General features: G+C 36.8%; 1 protein-coding gene across 1 annotated transcript; it reads right to left on the bottom strand.

Moving 5' to 3' along the window:
* Positions 1–13,646: 13,646 nt before the first annotated feature.
* On the bottom strand, positions 13,647–17,802 carry LOC130623790 (uncharacterized). Its single transcript, XM_057439312.1, has 3 exons — positions 14,497–17,802; positions 14,261–14,407; positions 13,647–14,145 (listed from the first exon to the last, which is right to left on the bottom strand). Exons 1-3 carry the CDS (start codon positions 14,522–14,524, stop codon positions 13,943–13,945), a joined length of 378 nt encoding a protein of 125 aa, XP_057295295.1. The 5' UTR covers positions 14,525–17,802; the 3' UTR covers positions 13,647–13,942.
* Positions 17,803–21,502: the final 3,700 nt, after the last annotated feature.

The raw sequence follows: 21,502 nt of genomic DNA, 5'->3' as shown, positions 1-21,502 counted from the left end.
AAAATATTTTTGAAAACTACAAGTCTCATGCGTTTTAGTGGTGGAAAAATAATTTAAAAAATCGTTCGGGAAATGAGTTTACTCCCTGGGTACTTTCTTTGTATACTTTTGACTATACGGGCCAAGCCGGGATTTACGGGAAATTGCGGGTTTTCGTTTGCCGGCGAATAAACTTCTTTTATTCAGCGACTCATCAAAAATGAAAACATTTTTAAAAACTACAAGTCTTATGCGTTTTAGTGGTGAAAAAATAATTTAAAAAATCGTTCTGAAAATGAGTTAACTCACAGGGTACTTTCTTTGTATACATTTGACTATACGTGCCAAGCCCGGGATTTACGGGAAATCGCGGGTTTTCGTTTCCCGGCGATTAAACTGCTTTTATTCAGCGTCTCATCAAAAATGAAAAGATTCTTGAAAACTACAAGTCTCATGCGTTTTAGTGGTGAAATAATAATTTAAAAAATCGTTTGGGAAATGAGTTTACTCCCTGGGTACTTTCTTTGTATACTTTTGACTATACGGGCCGAGTCCAGGATTTACGGGAAATCGCAGGTTTTCGTTTGCCGGCGATTAAACTTCTTTTATTCAGCGTCTCATCAAAAATGAAAACATTTTTAAAAACTACAAGTCTCATGCGTTTTATTGGAAGAAAAATTAATTTAAAAAATCGTTTGGGAAATGAGTTTACTCCCTGGGTACTTTCTTTGTATACTTTTGACTATACGGACCAAGCCGGGATTTACGTCAAATCGCGGGTTTTCGTTTGCCGGCGATTAAACTGCTTTTATTCAGCGTCTCATCAAAAATGAAAACATTTTTGAAAACTACAAGTCTCATGCGTTTTAGTGGTGAAAAAATAATTTAAAAAATCGTTCGGGAAATGAGTTTACTCCCTGGGTACTTTCTTCTATACTTTTGACTATACGGGCCGAGTCCGGGATTTACGGGAAATCGCGGATTTTCGTTTGCCGGCGATTAAACTTCTTTTATTCAGCGTCCCATCAAATATGAAAATATTTTTGAAAACTACAAGTCTCATGCGTTTAGTGGTAAAAAAATAATATAAAAAATCGTTCGGGAAATGAGTTTACTCCCTGGGTACTTTCTTTGTATACTTTTGACTATACGGGCCAAGCCCGGGATTTACGGGAAATCGCGGGTTTTCGTTTGCCGGCGATTAAACTTCTTTTACACAGCGTCTCATCAAAAATGAAAACATTTTTAAAAACTACAAGTCTTATGCGTTTTAGTGGTGAAAAAATAATTTAAAAAATCGTTCGGGAAATGAGTTTATTCCCTGGGTACTTTCTTTGTATACTTTTGACTATACGGGCCAAGCCCGGGATTTACGGGAAATCGCGGGTTTTCGTTTGCCGGCGATTAAACTTCTTTTATTCAGCGTCTCATCAAAAATGAAAACATTTTTGAAAACTACAAGTCTCATGCGTTTTAGTGGTGCAAAAATAATTTAAAAAATCGTTCGGGAAATGAGTTTACTCCCTGGGTACTTTCCTGTATACTTTTGACTATACGGGCCAAGTCCGGGATTTACGGGAAATCGCGGATTTTCGTTTGCCAGCGATTAAACTTCTTTTATTCAGCGTCCCATCAAATATGAAAATATTTTGGAAAACTACAAGTCTCATGCGTTTAGTGGTAAAAAAATAATATAAAAAATCGTACGGGAAATGAGTTTACTCCCTGGGTACTTTCTTTGTATACTTTTGACTATACGGGCCAAGCCCGGGATTTACGGGACATCGCGGGTTTTCGTTTGCCGGCGATTAAACTTCTTTTATTCAGCGTCTCATCAAAAATGAAAACATTTTTAAAAACTACAAGTCTCATGCGTTTTATTGGAAGAAAAATTAATTTAAAAAATCGTTTGGGAAATGAGTTTACTCCCTGGGTACTTTCTTTGTATACTTTTGACTATACGGACCAAGCCGGGATTTACGTCAAATCGCGGGTTTTCGTTTGCCGGCGATTAAACTGCTTTTATTCAGCGTCTCATCAAAAATGAAAACATTTTTGAAAACTACAAGTCTCATGCGTTTTAGTGGTGAAAAAATAATTTAAAAAATCGTTCGGGAAATGAGTTTACTCCCTGGGTACTTTCTTCTATACTTTTGACTATACGGGCCGAGTCCGGGATTTACGGGAAATCGCGGATTTTCGTTTGCCGGCGATTAAACTTCTTTTATTCAGCGTCCCATCAAATATGAAAATATTTTTGAAAACTACAAGTCTCATGCGTTTAGTGGTAAAAAAATAATATAAAAAATCGTTCGGGAAATGAGTTTACTCCCTGGGTACTTTCTTTGTATACTTTTGACTATACGGGCCAAGCCCGGGATTTACGGGAAATCGCGGGTTTTCGTTTGCCGGCGATTAAACTTCTTTTACACAGCGTCTCATCAAAAATGAAAACATTTTTAAAAACTACAAGTCTTATGCGTTTTAGTGGTGAAAAAATAATTTAAAAAATCGTTCGGGAAATGAGTTTATTCCCTGGGTACTTTCTTTGTATACTTTTGACTATACGGGCCAAGCCCGGGATTTACGGGAAATCGCGGGTTTTCGTTTGCCGGCGATTAAACTTCTTTTATTCAGCGTCTCATCAAAAATGAAAACATTTTTGAAAACTACAAGTCTCATGCGTTTTAGTGGTGCAAAAATAATTTAAAAAATCGTTCGGGAAATGAGTTTACTCCCTGGGTACTTTCCTGTATACTTTTGACTATACGGGCCAAGTCCGGGATTTACGGGAAATCGCGGATTTTCGTTTGCCAGCGATTAAACTTCTTTTATTCAGCGTCCCATCAAATATGAAAATATTTTGGAAAACTACAAGTCTCATGCGTTTAGTGGTAAAAAAATAATATAAAAAATCGTACGGGAAATGAGTTTACTCCCTGGGTACTTTCTTTGTATACTTTTGACTATACGGGCCAAGCCCGGGATTTACGGGACATCGCGGGTTTTCGTTTGCCGGCGATTAAACTTCTTTTATTCAGCGTCTCATCAAAAATGAAAGCATTTTTAAAAACTACAAGTCTTATGCGTTTTAGTGTTAAAAAAATAATATAAAAAATCGTTCGGGAAATGAGTTTACTCCCTGGGTACTTTCTTGTATACTTTTGACTATACGGGCCGAGTCCGGGATTTACGGGAAATCGCGGATTTTCGTTTGCCGGCGATTAAACTTCTTTTATTCAGCGTCCCATCAAATATGAAAATATTTTTAAAAACTACAAGTCTCATGCGTTTAGTGGTAAAAAAATAATATAAAAAATCGTTCGGGAAATGAGTTTACTCCCTGGGTACTTTCTTGTATACTTTTGACTATACGGGCCGAGTCCGGGATTTACGGGAAATCGCAGGTTTTTGTTTGCCGGCGATTAAACTTCTTTTATTCAGCGTCTCATCAAAAATGAAAACATTTTTAAAAACTACAAGTCTTATGCGTTTTAGTGGTGAAAAAATAATTTAAAAAATCGTTCTGGAAATAAGTTTACTCCCTGGGTACTTTCTTTGTATACTTTTGACTATACGGGCCAGGTCCGGGATTTACGGGAAATCGCGGGTTTCCGTTTGCCGGCGATTAAACTTCTTTTATTCAGGGTCTCATCAAAAATGAAAACATTTTTGAAAACTACAAGTCTCATGCGTTTTAGTGGTGAAAAAATAATTTAAAAAATCGTTCGGGAAATGAGTTTACTCCCTGGGTACTTTCTTGTATACTTTTGACTATACGGGCCGAGTCCGGGATTTACGGGAAATCGCGGATTTTCGTTTGCCGGCGATTAAACTTCTTTTATTCAGCGTCCCATCAAATATGAAAATATTTTTAAAAACTACAAGTCTCATGCGTTTAGTGGTAAAAAAATAATATAAAAAATCGTTCGGGAAATGAGTTTACTCCCTGGGTACTTTCTTTGTATACTTTTGGCTATACGGGCCAAGCCCGGGATTTACGGGAAATCGCAGGTTTTCGTTTGCCGGCGATTAAACTTCTTTTATTCAGCGTCTCATCAAAAATGAAAACATTTTTAAAAACTACAAGTCTTATGCGTTTTAGTGGTGAAAAAATAATTTAAAAAATCGTTCTGGAAATGAGTTTACTCATAGGGTACTTTCTTTATATACATTCGACTATACGTGCCAAGCCCGAGATTTAGGGTAATCGCAGGTTTTCGTTTGCCGGCGATTAAACTTCTTTTATTCAGCGTCTCATCAAAAATGAAAACATTTTTAAAAACTACAAGTGTGATGCGTTTTAGTGGTGAAAAAATAATTTAAAAAATCGTTCTGGAAATGAGTTTACTCACAGGGTACTTTCTTTGTATACATTCGACTATACGGGCCAAACCCGGCATTTACGGGAAATCGCGGGTTTTCGTTTTCCGGCGATTAAACTTCTTTTATTCAGCGTCTCATCAAAAATGAAAACATTTTTAAAAACTACAAGTCTTATGCGTTTTAGTGGTGAAAAAATAATTTAAAAAATCGTTCTGGAAATGAGTTTACTCCCTGGGTACTTTCTTGTATACTTTTGACTATACGGGCCAAGCCCGGGATTTACGGGAAATCGCGGGTTTTCGTTTGCCGGCGATTAAACTTCTTTTATTCAGCGTCCCATCAAATATGAAAATATTTTTAAAAACTACAAGTCTCATGCGTTTAGTGGTAAAAAAATAATATAAAAAATCGTTCGGGAAATGAGTTTACTCCCTGGGTACTTTCTTGTATACTTTTGACTATACGGGCCAAGCCCGGGATTTACGGGAAATCGCGGGTTTTCGTTTGCCGGCGATTAAACTTCTTTTATTCAGCGTCCCATCAAATATGAAAATATTTTTAAAAACTACAAGTCTCATGCGTTTTAGTGGTGAAAAAATAATTTAAAAAATCGTTCTGGAAATGAGTTTACTCATAGGGTACTTTCTTTATATACATTCGACTATACGTGCCAAGCCCGAGATTTAGGGTAATCGCAGGTTTTCGTTTGCCGGCGATTAAACTTCTTTTATTCAGCGTCTCATCAAAAATGAAAACATTTTTAAAAACTACAAGTGTGATGCGTTTTAGTGGTGAAAAAATAATTTAAAAAATCGTTCTGGAAATGAGTTTACTCACAGGGTACTTTCTTTGTATACATTCGACTATACGGGCCAAACCCGGCATTTACGGGAAATCGCGGGTTTTCGTTTTCCGGCGATTAAACTTCTTTTATTCAGCGTCTCATCAAAAATGAAAACATTTTTAAAAACTACAAGTCTCATGCGTTTAGTGGTAAAAAAATAATATAAAAAATCGTTCGGGAAATGAGTTTACTCCCTGGGTACTTTCTTTGTATACTTTTGACTATACGGGCCAGGTCCGGGATTTACGGGAAATCGCGGGTTTTCGTTTGCCGGCAATTAAACTTCTTTTATTCAGGGTCTCATCAAAATTGAAAACATTTTTGAAAACTACAAGTCTCATGCGTTTTAGTGGTGAAAAAATAATTTAAAAAATCGTTCGGGAAATGAGTTTACTCCCTGGGTACTTTCTTGTATACTTTTGACTATACGGGCCAAGCCCGGGATTTACGGGAAATCGCAGGTTTTTGTTTGCCGGCGATTAAACTTCTTTTATTCAGCGTCTCATCAAAAATGAAAACATTTTTAAAAACTACAAGTCTTATGCGTTTTAGTGGTGAAAAAATAATTTAAAAAATCGTTCTGGAAATGAGTTTACTCCCTGGGTACTTTCTTGTATACTTTTGACTATACGGGCCAAGCCCGGGATTTACGGGAAATCGCGGGTTTTCGTTTGCCGGCGATTAAACTTCTTTTATTCAGCGTCCCATCAAATATGAAAATATTTTTAAAAACTACAAGTCTCATGCGTTTAGTGGTAAAAAAATAATATAAAAAATCGTTCGGGAAATGAGTTTACTCCCTGGGTACTTTCTTTGTATACTTTTGACTATACGGGCCAGGTCCGGGATTTACGGGAAATCGCGGGTTTTCGTTTGCCGGCAATTAAACTTCTTTTATTCAGGGTCTCATCAAAATTGAAAACATTTTTGAAAACTACAAGTCTCATGCGTTTTAGTGGTGAAAAAATAATTTAAAAAATCGTTCGGGAAATGAGTTTACTCCCTGGGTACTTTCTTGTATACTTTTGACTATACGGGCCAAGCCCGGGATTTACGGGAAATCGCAGGTTTTTGTTTGCCGGCGATTAAACTTCTTTTATTCAGCGTCTCATCAAAAATGAAAACATTTTTAAAAACTACAAGTCTTATGCGTTTTAGTGGTGAAAAAATAATTTAAAAAATCGTTCTGGAAATAAGTTTACTCCCTGGGTACTTTCTTTGTATACTTTTGACTATACGGGCCAGGTCCGGGATTTACGGGAAATCGCGGGTTTCCGTTTGCCGGCGATTAAACTTCTTTTATTCAGGGTCTCATCAAAAATGAAAACATTTTTGAAAACTACAAGTCTCATGCGTTTTAATGGTGAAAAAATAATTTAAAAAATCGTTCGGGAAATGAGTTTACTCCCTGGGTACTTTCTTGTATACTTTTGACTATACGGGCCGAGTCCGGGATTTACGGGAAATCGCGGATTTTCGTTTGCCGGCGATTAAACATCTTTTATTCAGCGTCCCATCAAATATGAAAATATTTTTAAAAACTACAAGTCTCATGCGTTTAGTGGTAAAAAAATAATATAAAAAATCTTTCGGGAAATGAGTTTACTCCCTGGGTACTTTCTTTGTATACTTTTGACTATACGGGCCAAGCCCGGGATTTACGGGAAATCGCAGGTTTTCGTTTGCCGGCGATTAAACTTCTTTTATTCAGCGTCTCATCAAAAATGAAAACATTTTTAAAAACTACAAGTCTCATGCGTTTTAGTGGTGAAAAAATAATTTAAAAAATCGTTCGGGAAATGAGTTTACTCCCTGGGTACTTTCTTGTATACTTTTGACTATACGGGCCGAGTCCGGGATTTACGGGAAATCGCGGATTTTCGTTTGCCGGCGATTAAACTTCTTTTATTCAGCGTCCCATCAAATATGAAAATATTTTTAAAAACTACAAGTCTCATGCGTTTAGTGGTAAAAAAATAATATAAAAAATCGTTCGGGAAATGAGTTTACTCCCTGGGTACTTTCTTTGTATACTTTTGGCTATACGGGCCAAGCCCGGGATTTACGGGAAATCGCAGGTTTTCGTTTGCCGGCGATTAAACTTCTTTTATTCAGCGTCTCATCAAAAATGAAAACATTTTTAAAAACTACAAGTCTTATGCGTTTTAGTGGTGAAAAAATAATTTAAAAAATCGTTCTGGAAATGAGTTTACTCATAGGGTACTTTCTTTATATACATTCGACTATACGTGCCAAGCCCGAGATTTAGGGTAATCGCAGGTTTTCGTTTGCCGGCGATTAAACTTCTTTTATTCAGCGTCTCATCAAAAATGAAAACATTTTTAAAAACTAAAAGTGTGATGCGTTTTAGTGGTGAAAAAATAATTTAAAAAATCGTTCTGGAAATGAGTTTACTCACAGGGTACTTTCTTTGTATACATTCGACTATACGGGCCAAACCCGGCATTTACGGGAAATCGCGGGTTTTCGTTTTCCGGCGATTAAACTTCTTTTATTCAGCGTCTCATCAAAAATGAAAACATTTTTAAAAACTACAAGTCTTATGCGTTTTAGTGGTGAAAAAATAATTTAAAAAATCGTTCTGGAAATGAGTTTACTCCCTGGGTACTTTCTTGTATACTTTTGACTATACGGGCCAAGCCCGGGATTTACGGGAAATCGCGGGTTTTCGTTTGCCGGCGATTAAACTTCTTTTATTCAGCGTCCCATCAAATATGAAAATATTTTTAAAAACTACAAGTCTCATGCGTTTTAGTGGTGAAAAAATAATTTAAAAAATCGTTCTGGAAATGAGTTTACTCATAGGGTACTTTCTTTATATACATTCGACTATACGTGCCAAGCCCGAGATTTAGGGTAATCGCAGGTTTTCGTTTGCCGGCGATTAAACTTCTTTTATTCAGCGTCTCATCAAAAATGAAAACATTTTTAAAAACTACAAGTGTGATGCGTTTTAGTGGTGAAAAAATAATTTAAAAAATCGTTCTGGAAATGAGTTTACTCACAGGGTACTTTCTTTGTATACATTCGACTATACGAGCCAAACCCGGCATTTACGGGAAATCGCGGGTTTTCGTTTTCCGGCGATTAAACTTCTTTTATTCAGCGTCTCATCAAAAATGAAAACATTTTTAAAAACTACAAGTCTTATGCGTTTTAGTGGTGAAAAAATAATTTAAAAAATCGTTCTGGAAATGAGTTTACTCCCTGGGTACTTTCTTGTATACTTTTGACTATACGGGCCAAGCCCGGGATTTACGGGAAATCGCGGGTTTTCGTTTGCCGGCGATTAAACTTCTTTTATTCAGCGTCCCATCAAATATGAAAATATTTTTAAAAACTACAAGTCTCATGCGTTTAGTGGTAAAAAAATAATATAAAAAATCGTTCGGGAAATGAGTTTACTCCCTGGGTACTTTCTTGTATACTTTTGACTATACGGGCCAAGCCCGGGATTTACGGGAAATCGCGGGTTTTCGTTTGCCGGCGATTAAACTTCTTTTATTCAGCGTCCCATCAAATATGAAAATATTTTTAAAAACTACAAGTCTCATGCGTTTAGTGGTAAAAAAATAATATAAAAAATCGTTCGGGAAATGAGTTTACTCCCTGGGTACTTTCTTTGTATACTTTTGACTATACGGGCCAGGTCCGGGATTTACGGGAAATCGCGGGTTTTCGTTTGCCGGCAATTAAACTTCTTTTATTCAGGGTCTCATCAAAATTGAAAACATTTTTGAAAACTACAAGTCTCATGCGTTTTAGTGGTGAAAAAATAATTTAAAAAATCGTTCGGGAAATGAGTTTACTCCCTGGGTACTTTCTTGTATACTTTTGACTATACGGGCCAAGCCCGGGATTTACGGGAAATCGCAGGTTTTTGTTTGCCGGCGATTAAACTTCTTTTATTCAGCGTCTCATCAAAAATGAAAACATTTTTAAAAACTACAAGTCTTATGCGTTTTAGTGGTGAAAAAATAATTTAAAAAATCGTTCTGGAAATGAGTTTACTCCCTGGGTACTTTCTTGTATACTTTTGACTATACGGGCCAAGCCCGGGATTTACGGGAAATCGCGGGTTTTCGTTTGCCGGCGATTAAACTTCTTTTATTCAGCGTCCCATCAAATATGAAAATATTTTTAAAAACTACAAGTCTCATGCGTTTAGTGGTAAAAAAATAATATAAAAAATCGTTCGGGAAATGAGTTTACTCCCTGGGTACTTTCTTTGTATACTTTTGACTATACGGGCCAGGTCCGGGATTTACGGGAAATCGCGGGTTTTCGTTTGCCGGCAATTAAACTTCTTTTATTCAGGGTCTCATCAAAATTGAAAACATTTTTGAAAACTACAAGTCTCATGCGTTTTAGTGGTGAAAAAATAATTTAAAAAATCGTTCGGGAAATGAGTTTACTCCCTGGGTACTTTCTTGTATACTTTTGACTATACGGGCCAAGCCCGGGATTTACGGGAAATCGCAGGTTTTTGTTTGCCGGCGATTAAACTTCTTTTATTCAGCGTCTCATCAAAAATGAAAACATTTTTAAAAACTACAAGTCTTATGCGTTTTAGTGGTGAAAAAATAATTTAAAAAATCGTTCTGGAAATAAGTTTACTCCCTGGGTACTTTCTTTGTATACTTTTGACTATACGGGCCAGGTCCGGGATTTACGGGAAATCGCGGGTTTCCGTTTGCCGGCGATTAAACTTCTTTTATTCAGGGTCTCATCAAAAATGAAAACATTTTTGAAAACTACAAGTCTCATGCGTTTAGTGGTAAAAAAATAATATAAAAAATCTTTCGGGAAATGAGTTTACTCCCTGGGTACTTTCTTTGTATACTTTTGACTATACGGGCCAAGCCCGGGATTTACGGGAAATCGCAGGTTTTCGTTTGCCGGCGATTAAACTTCTTTTATTCAGCGTCTCATCAAAAATGAAAACATTTTTAAAAACTACAAGTCTTATGCGTTTTAGTGGTGAAAAAATAATTTAAAAAATCGTTCGGGAAATGAGTTTACTCATAGGGTACTTTCTTTATATACATTCGACTATACGTGCCAAGCCCGGGATTTAGGGTAATCGCAGGTTTTCGTTTGCCGGCGATTAAACTTCTTTTATTCAGCGTCTCATCAAAAATGAAAACATTTTTAAAAACTACAAGTGTGATGCGTTTTAGTGGTGAAAAAATAATTTAAAAAATCGTTCTGGAAATGAGTTTACTCACAGGGTACTTTCTTTGTATACATTCGACTATACGGGCCAAACCCGGCATTTACGGGAAATCGCGGGTTTTCGTTTTCCGGCTATTAAACCTCTTTCATTAAGCGTCTCATCAAAAATGAAAACATTTTTGAAAACTACAAGTCTCATGCGTTTTAGTGGTAAAAAAGTAATTTAAAAAATCGTTCGGGAAATGTGTTTACTCCCTGGGTACTTTCTTTGTATACTTTTGACTATACGGGCCAAGCCGGGATTTACGGGAAATCGCGTGTTTTCGTTTGCCGGCGATTAAACTTCTTTTATTCAGCGTCTCATCAAAAATGAAAACATTTTTAAAAACTACAAGTCTTATGCGTTTTAGTGGTGAAAAAATAATTTAAAAAATCGTTCTGGAAATGAGTTTACTCCCTGGGTACTTTCTTTGTATACTTTTGACAATACGGGCCGAGTCCGTGATTTAGGGAAATCGCGGGTTTTCGTTTGCCGGCGATTAAACTGCTTTTATTCAGCGTCTCATCAAAAAATGAAAACATTTTTGAAAACTACAAGTCTCATGCGTTTTAGTGGTGAAAAAATAATTTAAAAAATCGTTCGGGAAATGAGTTTACTCCCTGGGTACTTTCTTTGTATACATTCGACTATACGGGCAAAGCCCCGGATTTACGGGAAATCGCGGATTTTCGTTTGCCGGCGATTAAACTTCTTTTATTCAGGGTCTCATCAAAAATGAAAACATTTTTTTAAAACTACAAGTTTCATGCGTTTTAGTGGTGAAAAAATAATTTAAAAAATCGTTCGGGAAATGAGTTTACTCCCTGGGTACTTTCTTGTATACTTTTGACTATACGGGCCGAGTCCGGGATTTACGGGAAATCGCGGATTTTCGTTTGCCGGCGATTAAACTTCTTTTATTCAGCGTCCCATCAAATATGAAAATATTTTTAAAAACTACAAGTCTCATGCGTTTAGTGGTAAAAAAATAATATAAAAAATCGTTCGGGAAATGAGTTTACTCCCTGGGTACTTTCTTTGTATACTTTTGACTATACGGGCCAAGCCCGGGATTTACGGGAAATCGCAGGTTTTCGTTTGCCGGCGATTAAACTTCTTTTATTCAGCGTCTCATCAAAAATGAAAACATTTTTAAAAACTACAAGTCTCATGCGTTTAGTGGTAAAAAAATAATATAAAAAATCGTTCGGGAAATGAGTTTACTCCCTGGGTACTTTCTTTGTATACTTTTGACTATACGGACCAAGCCCGGGATTTACGGGAAATCGCAGGTTTTCGTTTGCCGGCGATTAAACTTCTTTTATTCAGCGTCTCATCAAAAATGAAAACATTTTTAAAAACTACAAGTCTTATGCGTTTTAGTGGTGAAAAAATAATTTAAAAAATCGTTCTGGAAATGAGTTTACTCACAGGGTACTTTCTTTGTATACATTCGACTATACGTGCCAAGCCCGGGATTTAGGGTAATCGCAGGTTTTCGTTTGCCGGCGATTAAACTTCTTTTATTCAGCGTCTCATCAAAAATGAAAACATTTTTAAAAACTACAAGTCTTATGCGTTTTAGTGGTGAAAAAATAATTTAAAAAATCGTTCTGGAAATGAGTTTACTCACAGGGTACTTTCTTTGTATACATTCGACTATACGTGCCAAGCCCGGGATTTAGGGTAATCGCAGGTTTTCGTTTGCCGGCGATTAAACTTCTTTTATTCAGCGTCTCATCAAAAATGAAAACATTTTTAAAAACTACAAGTGTGATGCGTTTTAGTGGTGAAAATATAATTTAAAAAATCGTTCTGGAAATGAGTTTACTCACAGGGTACTTTCTTTGTATACATTCGACTATACGGGCCAAGCCCGGGATTTACGGGAAATCGCGGGTTTTCGTTTTCCGGCGATTAAACCTCTTTCATTAAGCGTCTCATCAAAAATGAAAACATTTTTGAAAACTACAAGTCTCATGCGTTTTAGTGGTAACCAGTATAGAAAGTGTTGCGGAGAGGTTGCCAAGGCAAAGGCATTAAGCACGGCAAGGAAAGGGCACGGCCTAAGGCAGGCAGGGAATCGGCAAGGCAGGGGGGTAGGCAAGACATGGAAGGCACAGGCAACGGCATAGTAGGCAGGCACCAGGAAAGGCATAGGAAGGATGGCAAGGAATCAGCATGGCAGGGGTAGGCAAGGCATGGAAGGCACAGGCAAGGGCATAGTAGGCAGGCACCAGGAAAGACATAGGAAGGACGGCAATTCAAAGACACGACAAAGGCAGGCAGGGAAACTGGAATAGGAAACAGCAAGGCAGGGGTAAGCAAGGCATGGGAGGCACAGGCAACAGCATAAGAAAAGGCATGAAAAGGGTAGGCAATTAGTTTACCCGTCCTTTAGCTATATACTGCATTTCATGTCATGCTACTGTGGTTACCATCTTGCGTAGAGACAGACAGAATACTGCTATTATTAAAAAGAGACTAGTCGTTAGCCCGTGGAAAAATCCACGGGGTCGTCCGTCCTTTATATATCACATTTCGTGTTTCCGTTACGGGACGCGGTCACCCTTTTGAACACACAGACAAAATACGGCTATTATAATAGAGACTAGTCGTTAACCCGTGGAAAAATCCACGGGGTCGCCCGTCCTTTATATATCGCATTTCGTGTTTCCGTAACAGGACGCGGCTTTCGCGGACACACAGACAGACGACGGCTATTATTAAAGAGATAGTCGGTTACTCGTGGAAGATTCCACGGAGTCGTCCGTCCTTTATGTAACTCATTTCGTGTTTCCGTAACACGACGTATTCCTCGCGGACAGACCGACAAAATACGGCTATTATTAAAGAGACTAGTCGTTAACCCGTGGAGAAATCCACGGGGTCGCCCGTCCTTTATATATCACATTTCGTGTTTCCGTAACAGGACGCGGTAACCCTTTTGAACACACAGCCAGACGACGGCTATTATTATAGAGACTAGTTGGTAGCCCTTTGAAAAAACAAGGGGTCGCCCATCCTTTATATATCACATTTCCGTAACAAAAAGACAAACAGAGGCACGAACAGACAGACGACGCCTGCCCGTGTAAAAATCCACGGGATCGCCCGTCCTTTACGTTTACCCGTCGCAACAAGGTGGATAAAAATATATCTCATTTGATATTCGTTTTGGAATAGCTTAATTTATGATGGTGTCCATCAGTTGACATTAAAATTTTGAATCTATCAAGGGAATAAAAAAATTCTTCAATATAGAGTTAAGATAATTAACAAATTTAATAACATCTAACCCTTCGTAAAACAAGGTAGACAAAATATTTGTTTATCTAGTTAATTTCAATGGAAAAAATGTTGTTTTTTTCAAAGTATTTATTTTTTTCAATGGAAAAAATGTTGTTTTTTTCAAAGTATTTATTTTAAATTCAGCCTGAAAAATAGTTTAGCAATTGTTTGAATTTTGGCAATATTTAGGCCCATTTTAAATTTAGGATATTTTATTAAAAAAAAGTGCACCTCGTTTTACAAAGGGTTAGTAATAAAAATACATTTTAATATTGTGGCTTATACGGCCCACCACGACCGCGTCTCCCACCACGACCGCGTCTCCAACCACGACTGCTACTTCTACCACGATCCCGTCGCCCACCACAAAACTCAACCCCGCCATTATGCACCCAACGTCCAAACACTTCTAGGTCCATTGACCCGCTATGTCTAAGTCTGTACTGTAAAAATTTTGTCCATACTTGCACTTAAAGAAAAAATAATGTAAAGGTTAATACAATAAGTAACATAGATAATACCTAAGGTATACCAAAGTTTTAGATCCTAACAAAATTTTGAATACATGAAAAGTGATTTCTTACTCAATTCCATGTTGGGAGCTGTTTCGGTGGGGTCTTCTTCATTGGTCCACTCGACCCCACCCTGCTTTAGCCATCGGCCAAACGACCGATAATTCATGGAGCCAGGATGTTGTATCCTGTGCTCCACGAATTTAGCATAAAGTGAAACTATAAAAAACGGTATAATATATAATAACAGGTATAATTTTTTTATTTATTAATACCACTAATAGTAACAAAATCAATAATATACTTACCAAGTTCTAAGTTAATTTGTGCCGCCATTTTTTTCTCTATATTTGCTAAAAAACACAAATAAATCAGTTGTAAAACATCACAAATTATTTCTAGATTATCAGTACAGTACACTCCCGATAACTCGAACCTCAAGGGACCAAAAAAATAGTTCGAGTTATCGAATGTTCGACTTACCGGGGCATTCGATAACTCGAACTTTGGCCGATAAGTGAAAATAGTTCGAGTTATTAAATTTTTTTTTTCTTTTCTATTCTAACAAGAATACAGTCATAGTTATACATCACTGAAAAAAGTTCTAATGTGACTCTGTTTCACTGTAGCGGTAACGTCTCTCTCTGTCAATTAAAATACAGGAGAAAAAAGTTTTTGTCAACTTTGGAAGAACAATTTATATTATTGAAAGAAAAGTAGTCACTTTTTACCGAGATTGTTTTCATTTTTCCTCTGAAGTTCGAGTTATCGGGGGAATTTCTGTCCAGGTTCGACTTAACAAATGTTCGAGTTATCGGGGGTTCGAGTTATCGAGTGATTTTTGTGAGAAAGTATTAGTGAAGGTTCAACGGGAATTCAAAAACAGTTCAAGTTACTGGAAGTTCGAGTTATTGGGCGTTCGAGTTATCGGGAGTGTACTGTATATATTTTCGGATGCTTAGAAAGAATCTTATTATTTATGAATGTTTAATAATAAAATTAAAGAATGGTCAAAAAATCTACAAGGTGCTACATAGTGACAAAAAAATACAGTAGTCAATTTTGTACATATTTATTTGGATATTTATTTGGATATTTATAAAAAATTTATTACGTAATATGTGAACGGTCCCTAACTGTCTGGTGCAGACGATATAATGAAATACTTCAGAACAATTTTCTATATGTATACTAATATATATATTTATTATTAATTTTTCCCAAAAATACCAAGAAAAAAATGAATTTTCGCCAAATGGACAAAAGCTTGCTAAATTAATTCCCTTGTGGTAGCTAAAATTTACTGACTAAACTCACAAATAATCTATGCTATGGAACAAAACAATATCAAAGGAAATATTCAGTGCCAAATGGTTTTATATAACAAGTAAACAAACACAACACACTCCGGTAAATTTCCAGAGGGTTTGAAAAAAGTGGCGCCAGAAAAGTATATTTCCATCGCTTAAACCACGTGTTCTACTTTATCCAATCAAAGCGAAGAATTTTTGTGTTTGGAAAAATCTACGTGTTCCATTTTGTCCAATAAATCAATGGAAAAAATGTTTGTTTTTGGAAAAACTATAGTTACCTCATTCTCGTCCCCAGAGCCCTTTCAAATTTATCTCAAAGAGCTCTGGGGTCGAGAATGTAGTTACCTGCGTCTGCATTAGCAAATTCGCAGTTTGTTCCGGACGCAATATATCGCATATAAATATGTTGAAAAAATATATCACGGGCCAATGACATTACTTTTTGTTTATAATCTAACCAATCAGAAAGTGCTAAGATGTAAATAAACATGGTATCCGGTGTCCGTTTACCTACCGGTGGGTCAAAGAAGGGTCGGTTTCATTTAGGATACTATACTAGCTAGCCAGTTTTAATCCTATAGATATTCCTAATCAGGGCAAAATTACCCGACTGAATATAATATGTGTAGTCAAAAGATATGAGCCTGTCAAGAACAATTCTTTTTTTCCAGCTACTTTTATACTAGCCAGCTATATGTTCACTAGCTTTAGTTAGGTAGCTAGTGATGATCTTTTTACATGGCTTTGCATTAGCTAGGTAGCTAGCTAAAGGCTAAAAAGTTGTTCATTACATGTATCAAATAGTATAATTTAATAGAAAATACAGTAAACAACTTCCCTGATAAGACAACAATAGAAAAAGCAAGCTTAATTACGGATTACCAAGGCGTGCATTATAGTTATGTTTTTCCTAGCCCTGTCCAGGATTCGAACCCAGATCTCCCATTTCCATAAATGAGTGTCATAGCCATTAGACCAACAGGGCATAATACATAATATATACATGGCATACAGAATTTTAACAGTTTCACATTATACTCAGAAACTTACTAAGCTTTCTTCTGTACCTTGACTGTTAATATTGTTAGAGTTATTAACAACCAATATCGTCAAATCCATATATACATATATTTAAATATTTTCAGTATAGCTATAGGTGTTGACGATTGCATGATAACCGTTCGTCAGAATTTGCCCTGGTAATAAAAAATGCAGGTGTTGGATGTAAGCATCAGAATTTAAAACGTCTCAAACAAATAACAAATGTATATACATGTTCAAAAAGTTTCCCGATATATATATTTATATTGCAATAATTTCCGTTTCTGTAACTTGAGCCGTACTGGTGTATGCTCACTGGCAGGGTTAAAAAAATTTATTTCCTGACCTGTGTACAATATAGCTACAATCGTCCACAAAAATATGGCTTTCCATTCCCCCTCAATGTTGAAAACTACTGCCCTTTGTGGCTGACCAACGTAAACGATTACACGTGACATACCTTTACATAAACATTGATCATCAGTGGGGACCGAACGTACTATTTGCAGAATATGTGACTATAGCTAGCTATGTTTTTTTGCTGACTTTTCTAAACTTTTTGGTTCTTGGTTTTTCATATATAAAACTGTCAGAGCCAACAAATTTTGTGTTGCTGACTTTTCTAAAATAGTAATGTCGCGCCATAGATTAGTGGTTATAGCTCTCGTACTCTGTGCGGGAGACCGGGGTTCGATTCCTCTTGACGGCGATTCAACATGGGCGAGTGAATGTTACCATACCCCCGGGTTAACCCAAGCCATGTGAGGGAAATTGGGAAGATGGCACACTGTGTGGGCCGTTGGATGTTGCCGGGAGTTGTCTAGTAGAGCGCGGGCCCTAATTGGGTCTGCGTATATATATATACAATATACAAATTACGCTAGGCCATCTTTAAATAAACAAAAGCACTCCCTCGTTGTGTCAATAAAAAAACACCTTGTCTCGCTTAATTTAGCAATTATATAAGAGAATGACCGGATTAAAGTACTGGGCAACCCAGTCCAAAAAAAAAGTGGCACGAAAATTCAATGATTTTGATGTATAGTGGGGGCGGAAATCCTATACACTCTCCTCCGTCCCTTATATTTGGCTTATTTAATGAGGAAATGGGCTCCGCTACGCTCCGGGCGCTGACGCGCCCTCCGCTTCTCTCCGCAAAAAAGTAATTTAAAAAATCGTTCGGGAAATGTGTTTACTCCCTGGGTACTTCCTTTGTATACTTTTGACTATACGGGCCAAGCCGGGATTTACGGGAAATCGCGTGTTTTCGCTTGCCGGCGATTAAACTTCTTTTATTCAGCGTCTCATCAAAAATGAAAACATTTTTAAAAACTACAAGTCTGATGCGTTTTAGTGGTGAAAAAATAATTTAAAAAATCGTTCTGGAAATGAGTTTACTCATAGGGTACTTTCTTTATATACATTCGACTATACGTGCCAAGCCCGGGATTTAGGGTAATCGCAGGTTTTCGTTTGCCGGCGATTAAACTTCTTTTATTCAGCGTCTCATCAAAAATGAAAATATTTTTAAAAACTACAAGTGTGATGCGTTTTAGTGGTGAAAAAATAATTTAAAAAATCGTTCTGGAAATGAGTTTACTCACAGGGTACTTTCTTTGTATACATTCGACTATACGGGCCAAACCCGGCATTTACGGGAAATCGCGGGTTTTCGTTTTCCGGCTATTAAACCTCTTTCATTAAGCGTCTCATCAAAAATGAAAACATTTTTGAAAACTACAAGTCTCATGCGTTTTAGTGGTAAAAAAGTAATTTAAAAAATCGTTCGGGAAATGTGTTTACTCCCTGGGTACTTTCTTTGTATACTTTTGACTATACGGGCCAAGCCGGGATTTACGGGAAATCGCGTGTTTTCGTTTGCCGGCGATTAAACTTCTTTTATTCAGCGTCTCATCAAAAATGAAAACATTTTTAAAAACTACAAGTCTTATGCGTTTTAGTGGTGAAAAAATAATTTAAAAAATCGTTCTGGAAATGAGTTTACTCCCTGGGTACTTTCTTTGTATACTTTTGACAATACGGGCCGAGTCCGTGATTTAGGGAAATCGCGGGTTTTCGTTTGCCGGCGATTAAACTGCTTTTATTCAGCGTCTCATCAAAAAATGAAAACATTTTTGAAAACTACAAGTCTCATGCGTTTTAGTGGTGAAAAAATAATTTAAAAAATCGTTCGGGAAATGAGTTTACTCCCTGGGTACTTTCTTTGTATACATTCGACTATACGGGCAAAGCCCCGGATTTACGGGAAATCGCGGATTTTCGTTTGTCGGCGATTAAACTTCTTTTATTCAGGGTCTCATCAAAAATGAAAACATTTTTTAAAACTACAAGTTTCATGCGTTTTAGTGGTGAAAAAATAATTTAAAAAATCGTTCGGGAAATGAGTTTACTCCCTGGGTACTTTCTTGTATACTTTTGACTATACGGGCCGAGTCCGGGATTTACGGGAAATCGCGGATTTTCGTTTGCCGGCGATTAAACTTCTTTTATTCAGCGTCCCATCAAATATGAAAATATTTTTAAAAACTACAAGTCTCATGCGTTTAGTGGTAAAAAAATAATATAAAAAATCGTTCGGGAAATGAGTTTACTCCCTGGGTACTTTCTTTGTATACTTTTGACTATACGGGCCAAGCCCGGGATTTACGGGAAATCGCAGGTTTTCATTTGCCGGCGATTAAACTTCTTTTATTCAGCGTCTCATCAAAAATGAAAACATTTTTAAAAACTACAAGTCTCATGCGTTTAGTGGTAAAAAAATAATATAAAAAATCGTTCGGGAAATGAGTTTACTCCCTGGGTACTTTCTTTGTATACTTTTGACTATACGGACCAAGCCCGGGATTTACGGGAAATCGCAGGTTTTCGTTTGCCGGCGATTAAACTTCTTTTATTCAGCGTCTCATCAAAAATGAAAACATTTTTAAAAACTACAAGTCTTATGCGTTTTAGTGGTGAAAAAATAATTTAAAAAATTGTTCTGGAAATGAGTTTACTCACAGGGTACTTTCTTTGTATACATTCGACTATACGTGCCAAGCCCGGGATTTAGGGTAATCGCAGGTTTTCGTTTGCCGGCGATTAAACTTCTTTTATTCAGCGTCTCATCAAAAATGAAAACATTTTTAAAAACTACAAGTGTGATGCGTTTTAGTGGTGAAAATATAATTTAAAAAATCGTTCTGGAAATGAGTTTACTCACAGGGTACTTTCTTTGTATACATTCGACTATACGGGCCAAGCCCGGGATTTACGGGAAATCGCGGGTTTTCGTTTTCCGGCGATTAAACCTCTTTCATTAAGCGTCTCATCAAAAATGAAAACATTTTTAAAAACTACAAGTCTGATGCGTTTTAGTGGTGAAAAAATAATTTAAAAAATCGTTCTGGAAATGAGTTTACTCATAGGGTACTTTCTTTATATACATTCGACTATACGTGCCAAGCCCGGGATTTAGGGTAATCGCAGGTTTTCGTTTGCCGGCGATTAAACTTCTTTTATTCAGCGTCTCATCAAAAATGAAAACATTTTTAAAAACTACAAGTGTGATGCGTTTTAGTGGTGAAAAAATAATTTAAAAAATCGTTCTGGAAATGAGTTTACTCACAGGGTACTTTCTTTGTATACATTCGACTATACGGGCCAAACCCGGCATTTACGGGAAATCGCGGGTTTTCGTTTTCCGGCTATCAAACCTCTTTCATTAAGCGTCTCATCAAAAATGAAAACATTTTTGAAAACTACAAGTCTCATGCGTTTTAGTGGTAAAAAAGTAATTTAAAAAATCGTTCGGGAAATGTGTTTACTCCCTGGGTACTTTCTTTGTATACTTTTGACTATACGGGCCAAGCCGGGATTTACGGGAAATCGCGTGTTTTCGTTTGCCGGCGATTAAACTTCTTTTATTCAGCGTCTCATCAAAAATGAAAACATTTTTAAAAACTACAAGTCTTATGCGTTTTACTGGTGAAAAAATAATTTAAAAAATCGTTCTGGAAATGAGTTTACTCCCTGGGTACTTTCTTTGTATACTTTTGACAATACGGGCCGAGTCCGTGATTTAGGGAAATCGCGGGTTTTCGTTTGCCGGCGATTAAACTGCTTTTATTCAGCGTCTCATCAAAAAATGAAAACATTTTTGAAAACTACAAGTCTCATGCGTTTTAGTGGTGAAAAAATAATTTAAAAAATCGTTCGGGAAATGAGTTTACTCCCTGGGTACTTTCTTTGTATACATTCGACTATACGGGCAAAGCCCCGGATTTACGGGAAATCGCGGATTTTCGTTTGTCGGCGATTAAACTTCTTTTATTCAGGGTCTCATCAAAAATGAAAACATTTTTTAAAACTACAAGTTTCATGCGTTTTAGTGGTGAAAAAATAATTTAAAAAATCGTTCGGGAAATGAGTTTACTCCCTGGGTACTTTCTTGTATACTTTTGACTATACGGGCCGAGTCCGGGATTTACGGGAAATCGCGGATTTTCGTTTGCCGGCGATTAAACTTCTTTTATTCAGCGTCCCATCAAATATAAAAATATTTTTAAAAACTACAAGTCTCATGCGTTTAGTGGTAAAAAAATAATATAAAAAATCGTTCGGGAAATGAGTTTACTCCCTGGGTACTTTCTTTGTATACTTTTGACTATACGGGCCAAGCCCGGGATTTACGGGAAATCGCAGGTTTTCGTTTGCCGGCGATTAAACTTCTTTTATTCAGCGTCTCATCAAAAATGAAAACATTTTTAAAAACTACAAGTCTCATGCGTTTAGTGGTAAAAAAATAATATAAAAAATCGTTCGGGAAATGAGTTTACTCCCTGGGTACTTTCTTTGTATACTTTTGACTATACGGACCAAGCCCGGGATTTACGGGAAATCGCAGGTTTTCGTTTGCCGGCGATTAAACTTCTTTTATTCAGCGTCTCATCAAAAATGA

Source organism: Hydractinia symbiolongicarpus, chromosome 13, assembly GCF_029227915.1.
Source record: "Hydractinia symbiolongicarpus strain clone_291-10 chromosome 13, HSymV2.1, whole genome shotgun sequence".
Classification (NCBI taxonomy): domain Eukaryota; kingdom Metazoa; phylum Cnidaria; class Hydrozoa; order Anthoathecata; family Hydractiniidae; genus Hydractinia; species Hydractinia symbiolongicarpus.
The sequence above is the reverse complement of the archived record's forward strand: the minus strand, read 5'-3'. Positions and strand labels throughout refer to the sequence as shown.

Bases quoted from the DNA above. Each gene is read 5' to 3' on its own strand.
- LOC130623790 (XM_057439312.1), bottom strand. From the start codon at position 14,524: ATGGCGGCACAAATTAACTTAGAACTTG. The intron at 14,408-14,496 runs GTAAGTATATTA...CGTTTTTTATAG, and splicing joins ACAAATTAACTTAGAACTTG to TTTCACTTTATGCTAAATTC. The intron at 14,146-14,260 runs GTAAGAAATCAC...TTTTTCTTTAAG, and splicing joins AGCTCCCAACATGGAATTGA to TGCAAGTATGGACAAAATTT.